This window comes from Myotis yumanensis, unplaced genomic scaffold (genome assembly GCF_028538775.1).
Source record: "Myotis yumanensis isolate MYYU_CA2020_CCGP unplaced genomic scaffold, mMyoYum1.0.hap1 SCAF_1, whole genome shotgun sequence".
NCBI lineage: Eukaryota > Metazoa > Chordata > Mammalia > Chiroptera > Vespertilionidae > Myotis > Myotis yumanensis.
The window spans coordinates 8,630,948-8,646,625 of record NW_027223752.1 but is presented as its reverse complement, the minus strand read 5'-3'; the positions used below and the strand labels follow the sequence as shown (position 1 = coordinate 8,646,625).

Here is a 15,678-nt window from a genome sequence, read left to right as displayed (position 1 = left end):
CTGTTTCCATGCCACCCATTCCAAACGGCCCCATGGCCCGCATTCTAAATGGCTCTGCCAGCAGCTCATGCCCCATGCTAACTGCTTTGGAACACACAAAAATTAGAACACTCTCCCTATGAAACTTAACATCTATCTGGGCATATATACCCTATATCAATTAAAATTAACCACTTAATTCTAATTTGGTAACAACACATTCATTTTATTTTGTGGAGTCTTACCTAGAGGGCTCACCTCCGAAATTCTTCTCCCCATCAACTGTGAATAGTTCATACATTAGAACACCTGAACTCCACCAGTCAACTGCCTAACACAATTCGACAGACCATTCACTAATGTGTAGTTTATAAGAAAAATGAACAAAGTAAAGTTGTATATTTGGAAAATACTTTATTTACTTACTTTTAAAAATATATCTTTATTGAGTTCAGAGGGGAAAGGAGACGGAGGGAGAGATAGGAGCATCAATGATGAGAGAATCATCGATCGGCTACCTCCTGCATGCCCCATAATGGGAACCGAGCCCCCAACCCACACATGTGCCATGACAGGGAATGGAACCATGATCTCCTACTTCATAGTTTGACGCTCAATCATTGAGCTACGCCGGCCGGACTGGAAAATATTTTATCAATAAGATATTGTACATAACTTTCTGTGCAAGGAGTATTAAATTAGCACAAGCAAGAAAGACATTTAGAGAACAAATATGCAGGTGTCCTCGAAACAGAATTTAAACCTTTAGGCTGTCAATCAATGCACAAAGAGTGTTTTAATTATTTTCTAAACTAGTAATGGTTTTACTTGGGTTAATTAAAAAATTAATTCTTAATTTAAAAGAAATTTTAAAAATTTTAAGTAAATGCAATATTTGGACTTATGTTAGAAGAAAAAAAGTACTGATTGGCATTTTTATTAATTATCCAGTTCCAATAACTGTTATAAAATTACTTAAAGTGAAACCGGACAACCAATGGGTCCAGGCTGCTGGTTACTACTTGAACCAATGTAGCAGACACTGGGTTGACTCATATATGGCGTTTATTCCATTAATGTGAGCAGAATGGGAGAGCAGCAGGTCATCCACAAACATCTGCTCTACTCTCCCCATAAGCCAGCTGCTTATCTTGGGTAGAAAGACACAGATTCCATGGGAAAGTAGAAATTACACACATGGGAAAGTAGGCAAGGTACAGTGGTTACAGGTTACATGCAATTCGGGCGGGGGGTTGCATGACTCGGGGACCAGCTTACAGGCAACAAGGTTGTTAATCTAGGCCGTTGGGAGCTGCATTCCCATGTTAGCTCCCATGCCCCAGGGTGTACAACTCTCAAACAGATTAGAACGTGCTTTCTCTAATCAAAACAGAGCAATCATGGTTAATAGAGCACCATTACTAGTAATATTTCTTATAATTATAGCTAGTCCCTAATATTCTATTCCTGCCCCTAACAAAAGAACAAAAATGGAAAAAAAAAATCCCACCTAAAGGTGTTATTATTTCATAACTATCTCAATCAATTTCTCTTATAGAACCTATCTCATAAAATAGTCTTCATTTGTGGGAAGCATAATGAGATTTAAAATGATGTCAAACAAAATGTGATCTAAACTGGAAACAAATTTATAGATGTAGTTACCGGAACGGAGAACACAGCAAATAACATATAAATTTAAAGAATCTTCTCCTAGCAGGTTTGGCTCAGTTGATAGAGTGTCAACCAGCAGACTGAAGGGTCCCTGCTTCAGTTCCACTCAAGGGCATGTACTTTGGTTGCAGACTCCTCCCCAGCCCAGGCCCCGTTGGGGAGTGTGCTGGAGGCAACCAACTGATGTGTTTCTCTAACATCAATGTTTCTCTCTGTCTTTCCCTCTCTCTTCTACTCTCTCTAAAAATCAATGGGAAAATATCTTCCAGTAGGATTTAAAAAAAAAGAATCTTAATATATTGAAAATTACTTCTTTTATCATCCTTATGCAAATCAAGATTTCAATAATGGTTGAATTTATGAGCTTATGCCAATGAGATATTAAGTGGATGCTAAAGTTTTAAACTCTCTGCTCCCAATTTTTAGGGCCAACATTTCAGAGAAATGATGCAAAATTTATGAACCCAGAGCTATTTTAAGGAAAATACATAACAATGACACAGAAAACAGGATGAGGCCGACTGAAACTACAAAAGAGTGAGTGCCCGCCTGGCACAGAGATGAGCATGTTGCGTACATTATATCTCATTTAACCCAATCGAAGTCATCAAGGTGTTCCATGAAGACCCATTGACTTAGCTGTATTCTGGACCTTGGATATGCAGAAATCTAGGAGTAATATAAGGTTTTCTTTCCTAAAATTTGGTTCCATGACCATGCTGGGGTGGCTCAGTAGGTTTGGTCATCATTGTGTACATGGAAAGGCTGTGGGTTCAATTCCCAGTCAGGGCACATACCTAGGTTGGGCGTTCAGCCCCCAGTGGAGGTGCGTATGAGAGGCAACCAACTGATGCTTTTCTCTAACATCAACGATTCTCTCTCTCTCTCAAATCAGTAAGCATATCCCTGGGATAGGATTTAAAGAAATAATGGGTTCCATTAGATATTAGAAGGTAATTTTCAAATTTTAACTTCTATATTCTTACCAAATTTCTGAATAGTTTCAAAGAATGCCTTGAAGAGAACTAAACCGGCAATACATTTTTTTTTATTTATACAAGCATTTTTACTGGCACCTGAACCTAGTTGGCCTGGCTCAGTGGTTGAGCGTCAACCTATGAGCCAGGTGGTCATGGTTTGATTCCAGGTCAGGGCACATGCCCCAGTTGTGGGCTTAATCTCCAGTGTGGAGTATGCAGGAAGCAGCCAATCCATGATTCTCTTATTGATGTTTCTCTCTCTCTCCCCCCCTTCTCCCTTCCTCTCTGAAACCAATAAAAATATATATTAAAGCCCTACCCGGTTTGGCTCAGTGGACAGAGCGTCATCCTGTAGACCAGTGGTTCTCAACCTTCTGGCCCTTGAAATACAGTTCCTCATGTTGTGACCCAACCATAAAATTATTTTCGTTGCTACTTCACAACTGTAATGTTGCTACTGTTATGAATCGTGATGTAAATATCTGATATGCAGGATGGTCTTAGGTGACCCCTGTAAAAAGGTCGTTCGACCGCCAAAGGGGTCGAGACCCACAGGTTGAGAACCACTGCTGTAGACTGAAGGGTTCTGTGTTCGATTCCGGTCAAGGGCACATACCTCGGTGGCAGGCTCCAGGGCGAGTGCAGGAGGCAACCAATCGATGTTTCTCTCACATCAATATTTCTCTCTATCTTTCCCTCTCTCTTCCACTCTCTCTAAAATTCAATGGAAAATACCCTCGAATGAGGATTTTAAAAAAATGATGTTGAAAAACAAACAGATAAATAATTAAATTTATATATATGTGTGTTATATATATATTATATATATGTGATATATATATCACATATATTATATTGTGATATATATTATATATATTATATTATATATTATATTTTCCTTAAAATATATATATTATATATCACATATATAATATATATATTTTATTATATATTATATATAATATATATATTATATTATATATTATATTTTCCTTAAAATATATATATTATATATCACATATATATAATATACATATTTTATATATATGTGTGTGTGTGTGTGTGTGTGTATATATATATATATATATATATATATACAATGATTTTATTAAAAAATAAAAAAGGAAGTTACAGAGTACTCACCCTGACTGGAGAGGCAGTGGGTCTCAGCTGTGGCCCCACGTAAAAAACCTGTGGAGGTTAAAGAGACAAGTCCCCTCTCCTCCTAGGCTAACGCCTCTGGTCCTGATGGGAGCCTCTTCCAAAGTGATCAGAAGGTTCTCTGATGATTCTGCTGCACAGCCGAGTCCAGCACCACAGGCTAAGTGTGGGGAATGCTTAACTCACAGGAACTCCGCTGCACACTCACAGGGCCACTCACAGGGACTCACCACAGAAACGCAGTCGCCATTCAATCCCTCGGAACTCTTGCTGACCAGGCTGGGCACCTGACTCACAGCTCCAACTACCTTCCAGACTTCCACGGTGGGTTCACGCCCACAGGGAACTCAAAGCACTTAGGAGTAAAAGTGACTCACCAAAGCTCTTTGCAATTTCCTCAGTTTCTCTACAGGCTCAGGGTCAAAGCCCAGAATCCTCTGCATGTCATCGCTCTTCAGGACCAACATCATTTCCAGCATAAAGCGAATCCTAAAAATATAAACAAAAGAAAGAGAAAGCCATCATTTCAAATTGTCTATATAACCGACCTTCTATGTGGGAAGAAATAAACCAACTCTGCCCGTGGCCGTCACTGCTGGTAAACCTGATGGTCTCAGGCAGACCATCCCCACTCCAGCCTCTCCAGTAATTTAACATAAATCTGGCATCGGACCTCCACCAGGGCCTTGACCACTACCCACAGATCTCTGGTTCCCTCTCCTGCTCCCCCTCCCCAGCTCCTCCCACTGATCCCCCCACATGCGCTCCTCCCCCCCGACCCTGTGCTCTGAGTCACCCCTCCTCTCCACGACAGTTGCCATTCCTTCCCCCACTCCTGGCCTTTTCATTTAACTTTTAATCTGGAATAATGTCATACTGAGAGAAAAGTTGCAAGAATAGTACAGAGACTTCCCACATACCCCTTTCTGAGATTTCTCCAAATATTGACTTTTAATTGATATAATTCATGAACCATCAAACACCCATTCAAAGTGTATTTAAGGTTGTGCATCCATCTCCACAGTTTTAGAACGTTTTCATAGCTCACCAAAAAGAAGCTCCAAACACATATTGAAAGCCATGCCCTGATTCCCACAACCCACCAGCCCTAGGCAACCAGGAGAGTACTTCTAGTCTCTGCTGACTTCTGTTTTATTTATTTATTTATTTATTTATTTTAAAAAAACATATTTTTATTGCCCTAGCCCAGCCGTGGGCAAACTACAGCCCGCGGGCCGGATCCGGCCCATTTGAAATGAATAAAACTAAAAAAAAAAAAAAGACCGTACCCTTTTATGTAATGATGTTTACTTTGAATTTATATTAGTTCACACAAATACTCCATCCATGCTTTTGTTCCGGCCCTCCGGTCCAGTTTAAGAACCCATTGTGGCCCTCGAGTCATAAAGTTTGCCCACCCCTGCCCTAGCCGGTTTGGCTCGGTGGGTAGAGTGTCAGCCTGTGGACTGAAAGGTCCTGGGTTCAATTTCAGTCAAGGGGGTACCTAGGTTGCAGGCTCTTCCCTGGCCCAGGCCCTGGTCGGGGCATGTGCAAGAGGCAACCAATCGATGTGTGTCTCTCACACTGATGTTTCTCTCTATCTTTCCCTTTCCCTTCCACTCTCTCTAAAAAGTCAATGGAAAAATATACTTGGGTGAGGAGTAAAACAAAACAAAACAAACAAAATTATATATAAATATATATATATATATATATATATATGTGTGATTTCAGAGAGGAAAGAGGAAGGAGAGAAACATCAATGATGGGAGAGAATCATTGATCAGCTGCCTCTTGCACACCCCACACTGGGGATGGAGCCTGGAACCCAGGCATGTACCCTGACCAGGAATCAAACCATGACCTCCTGGTTCATAGATCCAGGCTCAACCATTGAGCCATGTTGGCCAGGCTGACTTCTGTGTTTTAAACCGGACCTCTGGGCATTCAATACAGGGGAAGCTTCTCTGGAACACTGTGGCCTGTCTCTGGTGACTTTCCTCTCGCTCTTCCTCTCAAATGTCTGAATGTCAGTGTTTCTAACCCTGAGGCTTCCCACCTCAGGGCCTCAGGACCTCCTCAGAGGGCTCAGATCAGGGGTCCTCAAACTAGGGCCCGCGGGCCACATGCGGCCCGCCGAAAACATTTATCCGGCCCGCCGGGTGTTTTTGCCGCCGCTGCCTGTCCTGCTTAGCAGCCGACTCGTCCCGGGCCCGCAGTGCGCATGTGTGGGATGTCTGAGGGACAGTGAACTGGCCCCCTGTTTAAAAAGTTTGACGACCTCTGGCTCAGATCATAACTCCTCCCAGTGAATATTACGGGATTTCAGAAAAGAGCCCAGCTTCCCTTTTGAGCCTGGGTCTCCTGCATGTACTCCTGTCCCCTGAAGGCCTAAGCTGAGAACATGGGCTGACCCTGGCCTTCCCTCCCACCCATACCCTACCTGGTCAGTCCTCACTCCCACACCCACACCCACTGCAACTGAACTAATCCTCCCACTGCCATCTCTGAACCCTGAAGGGGGGTATACCTGTCTGACCACCTCCACTACGTTATAGCCAAAGGGACCATGAGCACGAAGACTTCCCGTGCCATTTCCCCCCTCAGAACCCTTCAGGTGCCTCCAGGATAAAAGCCCAAGTCCTTGCAATGGCCCCTGCTCTGCTCCCCTGTGGGCCCCACATGAACCCTTTTCCTGTTTTTCACACATCCCTAGAGGCTTCCCCGCCCTCCCCTATCTCTGACCTGCAGAAAAGGAAACGAGGTCAGAGCCATGCCCAGCCCTGCTTTCTACAAGGGGAAACTGAGGCTTGGAAGACTCAGGTCACATTGCTGTCCAGGGGCTGAGCAGAAGTTCAGGCACGCTGACACCTGAGCCCCGAACCACATGGCCTTTCTCAGTAAACAGTTTTTGAATAGATGAGTGTTAAATAAATCAGTTCTTAAACTCACAAAATATCCTCGTTCTTAGTAATGAAACAAGGCTTGTTCACATCCTATATAATAAAAGCCCAGTGACTGAACTGTGGAATGACCAGAACGACGACAGGTCAACCAGTAGCTATGACACACATTGACCACCAGGGGGCAGACACTCAACGTAGGAACTGCTGCCTGGTGGTCAGTGCGCTCCCACAGTGGGAGCGCCGCTAGGCTGACCAGGATGAGCGGCGCTTCCACAGCAGACTGATGCCTGCAGGCCATGCCCCTAATCAGTACACGATCCCCCTGCACCAGGCCTCTAGTCTATATAATTAAAGCCTAATATGCTAATTGTCTCTCCAATCATTCGACCATTTAACCAGTTGCTATGATGCGCACTGACCACCAGGGGGCAGACGCTCTGACTGGTAGGTTAGTTTGCTGCTGGGGTCCAGCTGATCGGGACTAGGCGAGATGGACCAGACATGCCCTGGAGCCCTCCTACAGTCTCCTCCCAGCCTCGATCATGCACCGGTGAGGTCCCTCAGCCTGGCCTGCGCCCTCTCACAATCTAGGACCCCTCAGGGCAGTGGTTGGCAAACTGCGGATCGCAAGCCACATGCAGCTCTTTGGCCCCTTGAGTGTGGCTCTTCCACAAAATATTATGTGCGAGTGCCCACGTACAGTGCGATTTAAACTTCGTGGCCCATGTGCAGAAGTCGTTTTTCAGCCTGGGCAAGTCTATTTTGAAGAAGTGGCGTTAGAAGAAGTTGGGGGTGTTGGTCAGTCGGGCGACGGGAGACGTGGCGCAGGTGGACCGCGGGATATGCAGCGTGGGGGAGGCACGCGCGATTCATGCACAAGTTGAGTGAGCCAGTCAGCAGTTTCATTGTGCAGTGGTTAGTGCTAGTTGCGTCCGCAAATCGCGCGCGAGTGACAGAAGTACCTACTGGAAGCATAAAGTTACCTGTATTTTTCCAACCAGCTGCAAATCCTACAGGTATTTTTGTCATCAATTTAAGAATTGTAATTCTTTTGTGTTGGTGGCTTTATTATTATAAAATGAAACATTTTTTTAGGTGCCCTGTTTGAGATGGCTGCAAAGAAAAATGGAAGACGAAAACCATGAATTTAAAGTTGATTTTAAAGTTGAATGTACCTACCTATATAGTTTAAGTTTAAAAAATGTGGCTCTCAAAAGAAATTTCAATCGTTGTACTGTTGATATCTGGCTCTGTTGACTAATGAGTTTGCCGACCACTGCCTCAGGGGATGTCAGTGAGCCGAATCCGTGCACTGGGCCTCTAGTTTTAAAGATTAAAAAATCAAATCACAGAAGCAGAAGATAACAGGTTACTAGCAAGTGAAACATAGCATTTACCCCTATTTCTATGTGCTGGTCAGCTTCTGAGGGATTTGGCACTTAGGAGGCAGGTCGAGTGACCCATTGTACCTGGTCTTGTCCTGGAACTTGCCTCCTGCCCCGATGGCTTTGGCCTGGGTCTCTTTGATCACTTCCAGGGACAAAACATCATCTTTTCTCAATGAAAAGCCCACATTTCTCAGCATTAACAGGATCGGTTCCATATCTTTCTCTGTGAAATTCCCAGTAAGTTTTTCCAAAATGTCGAAAATGAGGAGAGACTGCCACGTGGAAGTCATACAAATGGGCAAGGATGGTGAACAGGTTGTCACACTCTTTGCCCTTAGCCTCCCCCACGCTGATGTCTTTCCATAGACATCATCAAACTTCCTCACCATGGCCTCCAGAAAGGGAGCTCCTACCTGCACGAATGAAACAGACCAAACGTCATCACAACACCTGACAATCGTGGCAGCAAGTTACTCTCAGGGATCCTTCTTTTCAACAAGCTGAAGTTTATGCTGAAAGAGTCAGTACTTTTAAAATCAACGCGTCAATATACACATGGTAGGATATACACGCCCATAGGACATACGCTTTAAAAACCAGTCTGAGTGTGCAGTATGATACAGGGCCATGCGGACTGGTGGGTGCAGCACAGAGCAATCCGCCACAGCACTGGGACCTGCCTGTAAGCACACCCTCTCGTCTTCTAGGTCAAGGTGGACTGCCTCGGCCAGCAGCCTTCTGGTTCCTTGGAAAAAGACCACCGCACATCTCTGTCTGCAATGCTGCACATCTAACAGCACTCATTCTGGAGAAGGAGGCAGGAGCAGGACGAGGTGGGGGCATGGAGCCGTGTGGAAGGTCCAGTTGGGAAGTGAGACCTGCCAAACTCAGTCCTGTGGGACCTGGGAAGGACGACCCCAAGACAGAACTAGCAGGTGTGACCAGCCACTTGGCCACTAGACGTAAAAGATTAAACTCTGAGGAATGAAAGCTGGAAGGGGAAACCTGGTGGGGAAGAGCAGGTTATGGGGGGCTGCTTCAACTGTGGGTGCAGGTGAGCTCAACCACACAGGTTAGAGTGTGATATACACGCGTCATTGCTGAAGGGCAAACACTAAATGCTAGAAGCCTCCAGAGAAAGGCGCAGATGGGCAGGAGGGAACAACTTCACAGAGGCCAGCCCCCACAGACAAGGGATATTCTGTAACAGATAATAAATGTAACCTGTAAACTCCCTCCTGGAGCCCCTTCACAAAAATCAACCTGAAGAGCATACTATGACCACACATTATGCTCAAATATAACTTTAAAAAGCGACATTAGCTCAGCCGGCATGACTCAGTGATTGAGAGTTGACCTTCGAACCAGGGACTCGAGGTTTGATTCCTGGTCAGGGCATGTGCCCAGGTTGCAGGCTCAGTTCCCAATGTGGGGCCTGCAGGAGGCAGCCGATCAATGATTCTCTCACCATTGATGCTTCTATCTCTCTCCCTCTCCCTTCTTCTCTGAAATCAATAGAAAGATATTTTTAAAAAGAGAAATTAGAATTCTGCAGACATAAAAATAATCCTATCTAATAAAAGAGAAACATGGTAATTAGCCGTACAGCCGCTACCCTTCCCATTGGCTAATCAGGGAGATATGCAAATTAACTGCCAACCAAGATGGCGGCCGGCAGCCAGGCAGCTGATGCGAACAGGGAGGCTTGCTTGCTTCAGTGATGGAGGAAGCCAAGCTTCCCTGCCTGCCTTGCCGGCCTCTCAGCTGCACTCTAAGCAACATTGTAACAAATATAGAAGCTAAACAAAACCCCGGGCTTCAGCCAGCAGGACTGCAACATTGTTTCAAATACAGAAGGTAAACAAAGGCCAGAAACCTGTTTTCAGCAGCGGAGGTCTCATAGCTGGAGCCGAGCCTCAGAGCTAAAGCTGGCCCAGAATTTAAAAAAAAGGAAAAAAGGACAGGTTGGGAGCTTCAGTCACCCGCCAGCCTAAAAACGGCCCTCAGCCCCTCACCCAGGCTGGCCAGGCACCCCAGTGGGGACCCCCACCCTAAAGGGAGTGTGACCAGATGCAAACAGCCATCATCCCCTCACCCAGGCTGGCCAGGCACCCAAGCGGGACCCCCACCCTGAAGGGGGTGTGACCAGATGCAAACAGCCATCATCCCCTCACCCAGGCTGGCCGGGCACCCAAGCGGGACCCCCACCCTGATCCAGGACACCCTTCAGGGCAAACTAGCCGGCCCCCACCCGTGCACCAGGCTTCTATCCTACATAGTAAAAGGGTAATATGCCTCCCAGCACCGGGATCAGCGTGACAGGGGGCAGCGACCAAACACCCTGATTGCCCTGCGGCTCTGTGTGACAGGGGGAGGGGCCACAACCTCCCTATCTGCCCTGCTCTGTGCGTGACAGGGGGGAGCTCCCCAACCCCCTGATTGCCCTGCAGCTCTGTGTGTGACAGGGTGCGGCGCCCCAACCCCTCCCCCATCGGCCCTGCCCTGAGTGTGACAGTGGCGGCGCCCCAACCCCCTGACCTGCCCTGCTCTGTGTGACAGGGGGCGGTGCCCCAACTCCCCTATCGGCCCTGCTCTGTGACAGGGGGGAGCACCCCAACCCCCTGATGGGCCCTGCTCTGTGTGTGACAGGTTACGGAGCCCCAACCCCCCTGATTGGCCCTGCTCTGTGAGTGACAGGGGGCAGCGCCCCAACCCCCTGATCGGCCCTGCCTTGAGTGTGACAGGGGGCGGTACCCCAACCCCCCAATCAGCCCTACCCTGAGCGTGACTAGGGGTGGCATCGCAACCTCCTGATCCGCCCTGCTCTGTGCATGACAGGGGGTGGCGCCCCAACTCTCCAATCGGCCTTGCTCTGAGCCCGACCAGGGGCTGCACCTAGAGATTGGGCCTGCCCTCTGCCACCCAGGAGCAGGCCTAAGCCAGCAGGTCATTATCTCCCGAGGGGTCCCAGACTGCGAGAGGGCACTGGCCGGGCTGAGAGACCCCCTCTCTCCCCCCCCCCAAGTGCACAAATTTTTGTGCACCAGGCCTCTAGTTTATGTATAAAATACTCAGGTTGAATGTTTTCAGCACACGATGGGAATTACTTTACTACATCAAATACCTGAAATTTTGAATGTATTTGATGTCTTCAATATAAACTATCATCAGTGGAGCATTTAAAACGAGCAATACCGTTCATGCTGCTGAAGTTAAGCTCGCACATTGGTTCCGATGGGACTTGCACACAGATCTGCAGAGACCTGGTGTCTGATGGATAAATGACTCGAGAGCAGCTCAGGGGCGCACCCCTGGGGCATGACCCACTCTGGGCCCCACGAGGACGCTGCTGTCACCACAGACCTGGAGCCTCCTGGACGCGCGAGCGGAGAGCTCCTCGCTCTGCGCCCGAGGCACCGTGATGAGGCCCCGCAGCGCGTCCTTACCGCCGCGTCCTTACCGCCACGGGTAAGGCTGACGGGGGAAGCGGACAACGACCTCCGGCGCCCCGTCAGTGGACACCTGACCTGCTGTCGGGGTCCGGGTCCGTGGCTTTTACTACAACTCTGGGACTTTCTGTCTGAGCCCAGCCCTGTGGCTGAGGAGGGTCCCGGTCCGACACCGGAGGACTTGGGCCGGGAAGCCCTGGAGCGGCGCCCCGAGCGGGGGCCACACAGGGTAGAGGCGGCGCGGGCTCCAGCGCCCTCTGCAGGGCGGGCGGGAGGGCGACCTGGGAGGGGGCGTCTTTCTCAGAAACAAACCCCGACTCGGAAGGCGCCTCCCGGAGCCGCTGGTGCAGGCAGAGCGGGGAGGCCGACGCCCGGAGGCCCCCGGGTCTGAGCGGGGCCGGTACCCTGCCCACGCCCCGCGCCCCGCGGCCCCCACGTCCCATCTTCCCCGCAGAAGCTGACCGACTCCCCGAATGAGCACGTGCCCCGCGGGACTGCCCTTCGAGGCCGCCGGCCGGGCTTCTTCCCGCAGGGTCAGCCGCCTCAGGGTCCCGCACGTCGCCTCAGGCCCAGGTCCCCCTGAGGCTTCCCGGCCCCGCACTGCCAGGAGCCACTCAGGCCAGACAGTCCTGCACCCGCGGACTCTGCTGTCTACTGGACAAACTTTGCTGACTTCCGGAAGAGGCGGGACTTCCGGGCGGTGCGGGGAGAGCAGAGCACTGCGAGGGGCGGCGGTTCGCCCCCTGGTGGCGGGAGGCTGCAATGCGTCCACTGTCAGAGCACTGCACTGAGTAGGTGAGTGCAGAGACGCTCTCACTTCACACAGGAGAGCCCTGCAGGTCCTGGTGCAGAGGCCTCTGCACGCCCTGCCACGGAAGGGGCCGTGCTCGTCGCAGGGCGTGCATCTTGTCACATGTGAGTGCACTGACGGGGAGAGAACATGCCCATAGGGAAATGTGTCCTTGTGCCTGGGCGTGCACTGACCAGTATTTATGGGAAATTTCTGCTCAGCTTGCTGTTCTGAGACTGGTGTTTCCACTCCACCCCGGGGCTCCGTGTGCCGTGTGATACCTCTTCTGAGGTGTGTTGTGTCCCCAAATCCATACGGATGGGACACAGTGACCGTGGTCTTGGTGGGAATAGGGCCTTTGCAGATGTAATCAAGTTCAGAGGAGGCCTTGGGTCTTGGATGGGTGGGCCCTCGCTGCAACGACAGGTGTCCTTGTGAGAGGGAAATTAGACTCACCCGCAGAGAGAAGTTCATGGGACTTGGATGCAGAGATGGGTGGGGAGGATGGGTCTCCCAGCCAAGGAACCGAGGACAGCTGGCACCACCAGAAGCTGGGAGAGGTTTTCCCTGTAGCCCCAGAAGGACCAGCCTTGCCCTCACCCTGATTCCGGGAGTGAGAGTCTCACAGGCAGTGTGGAGAGCTCCGGTCCCTGCCCACCTGCCCGGTCACTGTCTCCTGGGCTCCTGGCAAGAAGGCACAGGAGAGGAAGGGACTCCCTGCTGCAGACCCCAGCCTAGGGGTGAGGAGCAGGAGAAGGGGGTGCCTGAGGCACTGGCCCATCCCTGCCTCCCAGGGTACACAATGCTAATTGTCTCTCCAACCGTTCAACCATTTAACCAGTCGCTATGATGCGTGCCAGGGAGACTCAAGAGCAGGCTTGACAAAGTTTGTTGGAGTCCTGCCCCAGCAGGTCCAGGAGTTCCCAAAGGTGTGGATGGAGTCGGTGAAGAAGGAATGACACTGAGACAGCGTTCAGATGATCAGCATAGCCAGCTTCTTTAAAAAATATATTTTTTTAATTGATTTTTTACAGAGAGGAAGGGAGAGGGATAGAGAGTTAGAAACATCGATGAGAAACATTGATTGGCTGCCTCCTGCACGCCTCCCACTGGCAATCAAGCCTGCAACCAGGTATATGCCCTTGACTGGAATCGAACCTCCAGTCTGCCCTAACCAGTTTGGCTCAGTGGATAGAGTGTCGGCCTGCAGATTGAAAGGTCCCGGGTTCGATTTCGGTCAGGGGCATGTACCTTGGTTGCGGGCACATCCCCAGTGGGAGGTGTGCAGGAGGCAGCTGATCGATGTTTCTAACTATCTCTCTCCTTTCCTCTCTGTAAAAAAAAATAATAATAAAATACATTTTTTTAAAAAAAGAAGCTGGCTATACTGATCATCTGAATGCTGTCTCCATGTCATTCCTTCTTCGCCGACTCCATCCACACCTTTGGGAGCCCGTGGACCTGCTGGGGCTGGGCCCCAACACCATCTGTCCCACCTCCTCCAGTGCGCATATACTCAGCACCCTCACTACCCCCACCAGGTCTCTACAGGGTCTCCCTTCTGTCTTACACCCTGGACCCCATGCCTGTCTCTCATCCAGTGATTTCTCTGGTGCTAACTGGGAAGAGGGAGTCAGTTTCCCTTTTTGTCAGCACTTTTAACAAATGAAGTGAATCCGTTTATTCCCACGGAGTGCTTGGAAGGGGTCTGGCCCACAGTAGCTGCTCAGTGAATGAGTGTCAGCTCCCTCCCCAAGCATTCAGGGCAGTTGGTAGACAGGAAGTTCTGTTTCTCTGGACCTGGTGAAAGGGCTGGTTGCAAACATAAAAGATTCCATGAATGACACAGGGGCTGACGGGTGTGCAATAGGGCAAGTGGTAGAGCCAGAGTGCTGGTGTGCGCACATGTGTGCATGTGTGTGTGTGCGCGCTCCTAGGAGTGTCTGTGCATGCAAGAGATGAGCTGAAGATGTGGGCAGGGCCAGGTGTGAATGGTCTGCCGACTCATGCTAGGTTTTGTGTTTATCCTGGAGCACTGGGAACTGGTGAAGTGTTTTAAGTGGACAAGTGGGTAAGATTGTGGGGGGCAGCACCCTAAATCGATCAGCATTTGGAAAAGATCACCTTGCTGCGTGCAGGACTGACCCAGGCGGGTCAGAATTGAGGAGGTGACTGTGGGTTGGGGTTTTGCCTGATGTCTCTTTACAAATAATAACATGATTGATCTATTAAGAGTAATATAATATACAGTTTAAAGTATAACCTTTAACTCAGTGTCTTAGTCTGTTTGGGCTGCTGTAACAGACACCACAAACTGTGGGGCTTATTCATCTCACTGTCTGGAGGCTGAAACCCGAGATCAAGGCCCCGGCAGATTCCCTGTCTGGTGAGGACCCTCATCCTAGGTCACGGACAGCATTTTCTCGCTGTGTCCTCACAGGGTGGAAGGGGAGAGGGAGCTTTCTGAGGTCCTTTCTACAAGGGCAACTAACTATTCATGACGTAGTCACCTTCCAAAGACCCCGAGTCGTAACACCACCACCTTGGGGATTAAGATTCGACATATGAAATTGGGGGATACTGGCATGCATTTACCTTTTTTTTTTGTTTGTTTCCATGCATCAATTTATTTAAAAAATTCTGATACAAAAATAATTCTGTTGATCCAAAAAAAATGTCAATACTATAGTTACCCATGTCATGTAGAAAGGGGAAGTCCTCCATAAGCTCTTCCTTCCAGACGCCCAAAGGCCTTGGAATAGGTAATGCAGTCATTAACCTCCTCCCTGTTACTTTTTACCAAAATTGGGTACACTGTGTGCAGTTTCCCTTTTGCTCTGGGTGGTAGGGCTCAGGGCTGGTCAGACCTGGTGGTCTGGTCCTATGGCAGCTAGAGCAGAAATAGCTTAGGGAAAATGTATAAATCTATTTTTAAATGAACAGGTAATTCCAACCCACTTCTGTGCCAGCTCACACTCAAATGGAGAGTGAGGCCTGTTCCCCACACCCCTCCTTCATTGACTCCTTTCTGGGTCTTCATCTTTGCCCATCTGGTAGGTGAAAGGTCAGCATGGAGATGCCCTGTGAGAGAGGATGGGGGATGGGGGCCCCTAGGCTGCAAGGTCACCCAAACCCTCTTTTTCATCTCCCTTCACCAGCGGGCCACCGAGCCACAACTGAGCTGTCTTCCCTGGCATCCACCTCATTGACCCGGGTGCAGACTATTCGGGCAGACCCTGGGTGCTGCCTTGTGACCGTGGTCCCCTGCAGCCCCTCCCGTGGGTCCAGGGCTGTCCAAGGGCTCACTCTAACCCAGGCCTCTCCTCGCCATTCCCCTGCTTAAGACCTTTC

The 15,678-nt window shown here is 49.2% G+C and overlaps 1 protein-coding gene across 1 annotated transcript in view; it reads right to left on the bottom strand.

Moving 5' to 3' along the window:
- LOC138999478 (protein Daple-like) overlaps positions 1-4,261 on the bottom strand; it is a 29,679-nt gene extending 25,418 nt beyond the window's left edge. Inside the window, exon 1 of the mRNA XM_070403072.1 lies at positions 4,172-4,261. Within this exon, the coding sequence (XP_070259173.1) occupies positions 4,172-4,261 (90 nt within the window). The remainder of the gene's footprint in view (positions 1-4,171) is intronic.
- Positions 4,262-15,678: the final 11,417 nt, after the last annotated feature.